This window comes from Cydia splendana, chromosome 2 (assembly GCF_910591565.1).
Source record: "Cydia splendana chromosome 2, ilCydSple1.2, whole genome shotgun sequence".
Classification (NCBI taxonomy): domain Eukaryota; kingdom Metazoa; phylum Arthropoda; class Insecta; order Lepidoptera; family Tortricidae; genus Cydia; species Cydia splendana.
In genome coordinates, this window is record NC_085961.1 from 27,722,714 (window position 1) to 27,732,173 (window position 9,460).

Genomic DNA, 9,460 nt, shown 5'->3' on the forward strand with positions numbered 1-9,460 from the left:
CTCTATTTACTCATTTATATGATTTAATTTGTTTGAAATAATTTTGAAAATTACAAATAAGACATACCTACTTACAAATTATTTTTAAAATTAAAATATCACAAATCGTCATAAAAGTATCAAACCAAATTATAAACTACTCCAAAAGTAGCTCCATTTCCCTTTGAGAACAAGGCAAGACAAATTCAACCTCATTTTCGTAATTTAATATAAAAACAGTTTTACGTATCAGTAGGTACAGTCAGGATCAAACAAGGTTTCTACCATTCTGTAACAGGTTTCGAGCAACACCGGAAAGGGAGACAGCTTTCGTACTATTTCCCCTCTGCCGAAGCATATTAGGTACAACCGTACCTATGGCGATGCCGATGCCTGTAGTGACTCATCCGTATACAAAAAGAGATCGAGGTTTGCATTTGTCTTTGATGTGTGTCATTTTCTATGTATTTGTGTCGTCATTAAAGATTGGATTTTGTATGTAGTGAGCTTAGAGGATATAACCAACGGAGACGCCATGTCTAAAATTTTCGGTACAAAATAGTCTGCCGCTTTTTGCGGGGGAGGGGCACATCAAATCTATAGGTACGTCATGACAGATAAACGTCAGTCCATACATATGGTTGACATGTGTTTGACCATTGGCCGCCTATTTTCGACAGAGGGGAACGCCTGTTAATGGCGGCTCCATTGTTAATTACTCCGAGGTAGTGAGACGTGATGACGTTTCCCCCCGCAAATGGCAGAATGATTTGTACGGTAAGATATCGTTTGGGCTCCTCCCTTCCGACATGTCGGAAGCCGGTGTTGCTCGGAGGTAACAGCTTAATAAAAAGTGATGGTTCTATATTTAGAACAATGAGGAATGTAAAAGATATACTTTTGAACGTGTATTTTAGAGATGTACATATCTATATTTAGAAAAGTTATCCGAAATATCGGATACTTTTGGCGCGTTGTTTCATCGGCCACTATTGACGATGACTGTACTTTATTGCTAGGTCAATTTCACTTTCGCTTTACCATTCTTCACTTCTTTTTTGTGCAGCACTTAAATAGAAAAACAATAACTTCCAATTTTGGATTTTTTACAAATTTGGAGGTTGATGGTTGTGCTTGTATTTTGTTTCTACTACCTTATTATCTCTGTCTAATTTCACTCTCACTTTACATTTCTTCGTTTCTTTTCTCGTGCAGCGGTAAACACCATCATCATATTTCATAAAAGTGTGATCGTTATAGAATATAATTTTTTCTCCTCTACCCGCTGGTATAAATATAGCTTCTAGAAAAAAAACATACTTATAAATAATTATAATCTATAAAATATTGTAAAGCAGTTACTTTGAGAGTGGCCGGCCGTGCGGTGTGGCTGTGGAGTGAAGAGAAACACGGCATTCATAGAAGTCAGTATATTGATGGGCCTACTAGCGCCATCTCTGTACACGCGATTGAACTATACATATCAGTTGACTATATTTCATTAATCTATATTCACACATTTGTTACAGATTCGTAAAAATATAAGCAATACGAAATTCAAAGTTTCATCAAATTAAAGTCTAAATATTGTTACTACTAGCGCCATCTAGTTGGATCCATATAAACTAAACATAAGCTTGGGTAAGTTCGCGTTACAACTTACAATATTATATGTAAGTACCCAATTTACCTGGTAATTGTTTTTATTAATTGTTTAGGTTACATAAACTTTCTCAGTAATTCAATTTTTAATCTTTGTAATATTATAGGTATAAGGTGCAGGGGGATAATTTAGACTGCGGGGTAATTTAAAATAATCGAAACATGGAAGACCATCATGTTTTACATTATTAACTAGAGTCACACACAACACACCAACACATCTTTTTCGCTATCTGGACTATTCTGGACCACGGAAGATATTACGATTAGTTTAAATTACCCCCAGTCTAAATTGTCCCCCTGCACCATTTTGTATAATATTCACATTTATTTCACTAAATTTAGTTTCCATAGAAATGCAATAAAACGATACCTATTTTATACAAATAATCAAAACATGTCTGTCTAACTTAAAAAACACATTAGTTATATCATCAATATTGATGTACTTTTATACATACATATAAACAATGGACCTTATTTATTGAATACTAATGTATTCGCCAGTTTTAGTAACATGAAACTTGGGTGGCTCATGATTATGTGTCTCTTTAATTTCTAATATTTTACCATTTGCATCCAGCTTCACTTTCGCTTTACATTTCTTCGTATCCTTTTTAGAACAGTAGTAATTCCCTTTTCCCATCATGCTGAATGTGTAACGGTTGACCATGAGAAGAATTCCTCGATTTGTAGGAATAAATACTGCCTCTAAAAGAAAAAAACACTGTAAGACTGATTGTATGAATCTACGTCTAGCGACCAATAAGTTATTAATTGCAAGCTTCAAAATAAACAAGTAGGAAAAGTTAGAAGGTTCGGTTCGTAGTTTTGTGTATCAAGATACCGTGTTTTATTTATTTATATTAATTCGAATTTTGTACAAATAATCATTACACGTAGAACCGATGGCCACTGGGGCGGAAAGGTTCTTTAGTGGCGACCACGTACCGGAAGGCGCAGCGTGGGTAGACCCCCCACAAGGTGGACTGATGACCTGGTAGTGGTCGCGAAGACCGGTCATTGTGGCACTCTTTGGGGGAGGCCTATGTCCAGCAGTGGACTCTGGCTGATATGATGATGACGATGAAAAATAATCATTAGGTACACGTCCGTTCAACTCAAAATAAAACATAAATTAAATCATAAATACTGATTTTTACACATAAACAATTTATTTTATTTATTTAATATTAATATATTGACCATCTTTAGTAACATGGAACTTGGGAGGCTCATGATTATGCGTCTCTTTAATTTCTAATATTTTATTGTTTGCATCCAGTTTCACTTTTGCTTTGCACTTCTTCGTATTCTTTTTAGAACAGTAGTAATTCCCGCGGCCCACCAAGCTATACGTATAGCCGTTGCATAATAGCGTAACTCCCCTTTTCGCTGGTATAAATATTGGTCCTAAAACGAAAAACAAGTTATTTGTGAAGTTTTATAATGATTTTGAGCGTAGCGTCCTCGATTTGTAGGAATAAATACTGCCTCTAAAAGAAAAAAAAAACACTGTAAGACTCAAAATAACTTAATTTGTTCTAATACTTCTAATATAATTGATTGGCAGCACCATTTCTCTCGCTAGCTCGGTATCACCTGAGATGATCCAGTTAGAAGGTCGAACCATACTGTTCTACCTTAGGGATGGCCAGGGGGGCGCCATAAGGCTTCAGTAAGAAGTGCATATACTTGGAAAAATTCGACCTATGCCGCTGTGGCCCGGTGTCCGAATGGCACAGGCACCTGCCGCGATAAGTGAGGACGCTGGTTCGATTCCAGCCTGGGGCACCGGAGGCCTTGGTCACTTTTTCTTTGTACACATTTATTTCAGTCTACTGTAAGACTGATTATATGAATCTACGTTTAGCGACCAAGTCAATGAAGCAACATATTATACTAGTACAATATTATAAAAGTTAGAAGGTTCGGTTCGTAGTTCTACGTATCAAGTTATTACAAGTTATACCGTTTTTCACCACTTAAATTAATTCCAATTTTGTGAAAATAATCATTACACGTCCATCCAACTTAAAAACAAAACATTAATTAAATCATCAATACTGTTTTTTATCATAAACAATTTATTTATTTAATATTAATATATTGACCATCTTTAGTAACATGGAACTTGGGAGGCTCGTGATTATGCGTCTCTTTAATTTCTAATATTTTATTGTTTGCATCCAGTTTCACTTTTGCTTTACACTTCTTCGTATCTTTTTTAGAGCAGTAGTAATTCCCGTGGCTCACCAAGCTATACGTATAGCCATTGCATAATAGCATAACTCCTCTTTTCGCTGGTATAAATATTGGTCCTAAAACGAAAAACGAGTTATTCAAGTTATTTGTGAAGTTTTATAATGATTTTGAGCGTAGCAAAGGACTTTAACCTCCTGAGACCAATTGTTTTGTTTTTGAAATTGGAACCCTTAGTTACACAATAAAAGTTCAAAATAGATTTTGGAATATGTACAAAAAATTGTACGCAGTAGGAGTTAAATATGGACATAACTTTGGTCTTGTGTTGCACAGTATGTAACTTTTCAACACACAACAGCGAACACAAAAACAAAATAAAAAAATAGGTAAAATAAAATCTTCTCGTTATTTCAATATTTATATTAAGAAGTTGAAAATACAGTTGATACAGACTCGTATTTTATAACTAGTTGAAGTTCAGAAAGTCTATAAATACGAGTACCTATACTACTTTATCAATACCAGCGTTACGCGTTACTGAAAAAAGTACACACTGTAAACAAAAAGTAATAAATTTTTAAGTAGGTAGTAAAATAAAAAAGCCCCTACCCTTATTAGCATTAAATACAACTTAATCTAAATCTGCCTAAAACGAAATCTGCGACGAAGTTCTTTATACGAAAAACTATCGTTCTTGGAGTAGATATATTATGTTTATAAATACAATAGATCATTAAATTTCTATGATATCTAAGGAGTATCGATAGTATATAATCGGGAATATATTTGTAACCTACTGGTTATTTTTATAAAAACGCTTTCATTCATTCGATATCAACTGGTAAATATCGTGTAACATTAGCTTACATAATGATCAATTACGAAAATGTTATCTAAGGTTCAAGTCGGTAATTTTGTTCTGTTAAATGCAAGATCGTAGGATCAATACATAGGAAACTTATTTAACTTTATGAAATTTCTTATTATTTACTATTTTTCATCTTAGTTTAAGGTTTCTTACAATATGGATATAAAGGTTAAATATGAATCACATACAAAATACTTAGAAACACATTATAAAAAACTTAACTTAGGGTACCGCCAGCAGCGGGGCAGGTCACAAGCTGCCAGTGGTCAGGACCGCAATGTGAGGAACCAACGGACTATATTCGCCGTGGCCCGAGTCCCAGATTACCGCCTTTTGCATTTGACCCTTGATCCAACCACCCAGCGAGAGTCTTGAGGTGTTGTTCGAGAATCTTCGCTCCCTATGAGACCATTCGCTGACACGACTATCGAAACGACGATCGTCAAGTCAACTTATTAATATTACAGCAGTAATATTTATGACGTGGAACGTTAAGGTGATATTCGTATGACGATGGAACGGATGAGAACGTTCAGTCCTCATTTTCAATGACATCTCAAACTTTAATGTTGCTACATTCACCCTTTATTCCTGAACATAACTAACACTAACACTTAAGTTGCCGGGGGGTCAATACAGACCCAGATTTTCGGCTTAGGTTGACTTTCAGCGTATGTGTCTCTCGATGTACCCGGACGAATATCGCCATGGCGTTTTAAAGAGCTGAGGTCAGCCCCCGAATCCCCCAAAAGCGACGCCGATGTTCGCCTAAAACAATGCCCAGTGTAATCTTGAGGGTCTTGAAGTTTCAAATACGTTGCGATGTCTCGCGGTGTCCCGCCTATCTTATTAACACCCATAGGCTGTCTTATACACTTGCCCTTGTGATACTGCAAGAAAAATCGGTCCGTCTTTGTATTGGGTGGCCGTAAAGATTGATACTCCTCGACAATCTTGACATATTCCTCACGAACAACAAAGGATCTGTCAGTACTCGTCTTTGAGTTTGACAGTTTTATTAACATCAGGGTGTCTGAATGTTTTTCGATGCCATCGACAGTAAGGTTCATGAGTTCATTAGTACGGCATCCGCCGTTAATTCCGATTATGAGGATCACCTGCATAAAAAAATACACATGAGTAATAGTAAAATGAATTATCGACTACTACTAGGTACCGAATTATGGACATAAGTTACAAACAAAAGAAAGAAAAGAAAAGTTATGTTAGTCGACAGTTGAGCTAACTTTCTATGCAAAAGGTGTCACGGATGAATAATTTATTATATACTTATAAGTATGTGAAAGTTTCAATGTTTGTTCCTCAGTCGCGCATAAAAGCTAAAAGGCTTTGGATGCAATTTGGCATAGTACAAATAGATTAACTAATGAAAGTGATAAACATAGTATGTTTTTATATCGGATGAATGAGGTTTTAAAACACAGGAATAGTAGGGAAATAATAGAAGCGGGAGGAATGGGACGGGAGAGAACGTTTAATGATGACCTCTACGCGGACAAAGTCAATAGTAATTCATAAAATTTTAAAAAACTACTTACTTTTGCGCCTAGATATATTATGTCCGGGGCTTCATTGATAAACTTATCTATGTCAGAGAATGTAAACATTTTAGACTTTTTCGGGTTGTGTCCTACTTGCATGCCTTTCAAAAACGTTATGAGTTCTGAATAGTTCTCAATATGCACGTCATCCTTGATTTTCATCGTGGCCTTCAGCATCGAGTAAATACTCCACATTGTCGGCGGTTGCTTCGTCTGAGACAAATGCATGAAATACGATAACAGCACAGTTTCTGATAAAGTCTTTATATCATTTTCAAGCCGCCATTTATTGAAGTTATCGTATGCTCTAAAATATATCTCTCGTGATTTCTCCGGGAGGAAAGTCAATTCTGGGTCCTTCGGTGTTCCTTTTAAATCATCTGGGTTTAAAATTCCCTCGTCATCACTCGTCTCGGTCATGTTTTCTGAAAATAATTCGAATTTAAGTTTAGCTATCACAAGAGGCACAAAAAAGCCATACCATTAATTTTGAAGCGCGTTAGGATAAACTATTTTACTACTAATATACTATATTACTGCTAGTGTATTTACTACTATTTATAATCTTTATTCAATTAGGGTCTTGGGTTAGGATTTTACAATGTTTTACTACTATTTTATTATTAGCGTGGCTACTGGTACTACACTAATGAAATGAAATAACAATAATGAAATAAATAATCTTTATTTTAGGTAACTATAGTGACTCATAGATAAATACCTTAAAACGAAAATATTTATTGTAAATTATAAATAAATATTTAGGTACACATAATTATTGACTTAGTCCCATAGTAAGCTCAATAAATGGCGAAGACTGAGACGTTAAGGTGACATTCAGCTAACGACGGAACGGGTGAGAACGTTTAATCCGTCGCTTTCTTCATGAAGGAAATGTTCAATGTCATCACCAACAGTAACGTTTGAAGTTGCAGGTTTGGATCGAGAGTTGTAGTAAGGTGGCGATCACAATAGATCAGGGACGGTCGCAGTGATACATAAGGCTTTGGAGCCTTATATAGCCCCTAGCACGAAGAAGAAGAACAGTAACGTTGCTACATAGTCTACATACTTAAGTTTTAGGCGGTCAATACAGAGATTTTAGACTGAGGTCGATTTTCAACGATTGTCTCGGACTTTCGGGCGGGTATCACCATCGCGGTTTAAAGAGCTGAGGTCAGCCCCTGAATCCGCCAGAAGAGCGAGGCCGATGTTCGCTTAAAACAATGCCCAGTGTAATCTTGAGGTTTCGGAAGTTTTAAGTACGTTGCGATGTCTCGCGGTATCCCGCCTATCTTATTAATACCCATTGGCTGTCTGGAACACTTGCCCTTGTGATACTGCAAGAAGAATCGGTCGGTCTTTGTATTGGGTGGCCGTAAATATTTATACTGCTCAACGATCTGTACGTATTCCTCACGAACGACAAAAGATCTGTTATTACTTGTCTTTGGCAATTTTATTAATAACAGGGTTTCTGAATGTTTTTCGATCCCATCGACGGTAAGGTTCAGAAGTTCATTCCTACCGCATCTTCCGTTTATTCCCAATATAAGCACGACCTGCAATAAAAATGCATATGAGTAAGTAAATAAAAAATATAAACGAATAAGACATACATTACAAACAAAAGAACTTATTATAGATACTGAAGTACTAAGCGCATGGGAGTGGACAGAAGATTAGGAAGTTTAACGTGGTTTGACCAACTTTACTCGGATAAAGGAGTAGGCTATTATAAATAACATTTTCATTTCATTACATTATAAAATTTTAAAAACTACTTACTTTAGCACCAAGATATATATTGTCCGGAGCTTCATTTATAAATCTATCTATGTCAGCTGATGTAAATATCTTGGACTTCTTCGGGTTGTGTCCCACTGCCATTCCTTTCAAAAATGTTACGAGCTCTTTATAATCCTCAATATGCACGTCTTCCTTGGTTTTTATCGTGGCTTTCAGCATCGAGTAAATACTCCACATTGTGGGTGGTTGCTTCGTGTGAGACAACTGCATAAAATACGATAATAGTACAGTTTCCGATAAAGTGTTTTCACTATTTTCAAGTCGCCATTTATTGAAATTCTCGTACACTCTTAAATATTTTTCTTTAGATTTCTCCGGGAGGAAAGTTAGTTCGGGGTCCTTCGCTGTTCCTTTTAAGTCATCTGTGGGTAAAAGTCCCTCTTCATCGGTCGTTTCACTCAGGATTTCTGAAAACGATTCTAATTAAGCTAATATTACCTATAGGTAAGAAAAACGAGAAAAATATAACATTTTTAACTACAATGCTATTACGGTGCCATACATCTAAGCAATTTTTAAGGGTATTCAGACAGTACTAGAATTTTACTTTAATAATAAAAATGGATAATTAAATTTGACATTTTAACAATATGTAGGTGGTCCACATGAAAAAAAAAACAATAAATATACAAACAACATTTATATACGTACTAATTGACATGACCTATTTTAATAACAAATTTAATAACAAAACTTCCGTGAGACACTGACGGTTTAATATATTTAATATATGATACTTTACTTTTTGATTATTTTAACATATGTTACTTTACTTTAAAACAATTAACTTTAAATAGAAATTAAGAATATTTCATTTTTTTTTATTTAATTTACCGAGCAAAACAATTAATTTAATTATGGTTCGCCGGGAAAACTGCAAAAGGTTATTAGGATGAAGTGGTCAGACAGTTAGGTGTTAGGTAAAAGAGGTACTAGAATCTGTTCAATGAGTTCACATTCAATAATCACATTAACAGGATGGTTTTATGTAGCAAATTTGTTTTTCAGTTTTCTCTAAAAAAACATCGTAAAAGCTATAATGTTTCATACTTAAATATACTCCAGGAACCGAGTACTATTAGCTGTATAAATATCTGCAACTAATAAGGTAGCACCTTATATATCAGTATCGATAGTAGGAATACGAGTACAGTGGCGATATATTGTAATAACCTACTGGTTATTTTTATTAAAAAGCTTTCATTGTCAAAAATTTATACATTCGACCAAATGGGTGTCATTCTGAATCCCTAACAACGTTTGTCCTAAAGTCACTTGCCCTAACTGGTTTGTCCTAATGGGCACATGCCCTAACGATCAATTGTCATAACGATTATTTTCCATAATGTAATGGTTAGCCTAAGACTCATTTGCC

The 9,460-nt window shown here is 35.3% G+C and overlaps 1 protein-coding gene across 1 annotated transcript; it reads right to left on the reverse strand.

The window, feature by feature from the left end:
• Window positions 1–5,306: 5,306 nt before the first annotated feature.
• On the reverse strand, window positions 5,307–6,741 carry LOC134806052 (uncharacterized). Its single transcript, XM_063779257.1, has 2 exons — window positions 6,274–6,741; window positions 5,307–5,832 (listed from the first exon to the last, which is right to left on the reverse strand). Exons 1-2 carry the CDS (start codon window positions 6,694–6,696, stop codon window positions 5,329–5,331), a joined length of 927 nt encoding a protein of 308 aa, XP_063635327.1. The 5' UTR covers window positions 6,697–6,741; the 3' UTR covers window positions 5,307–5,328.
• Between the last annotated feature and the right edge of the window lie 2,719 nt (window positions 6,742–9,460).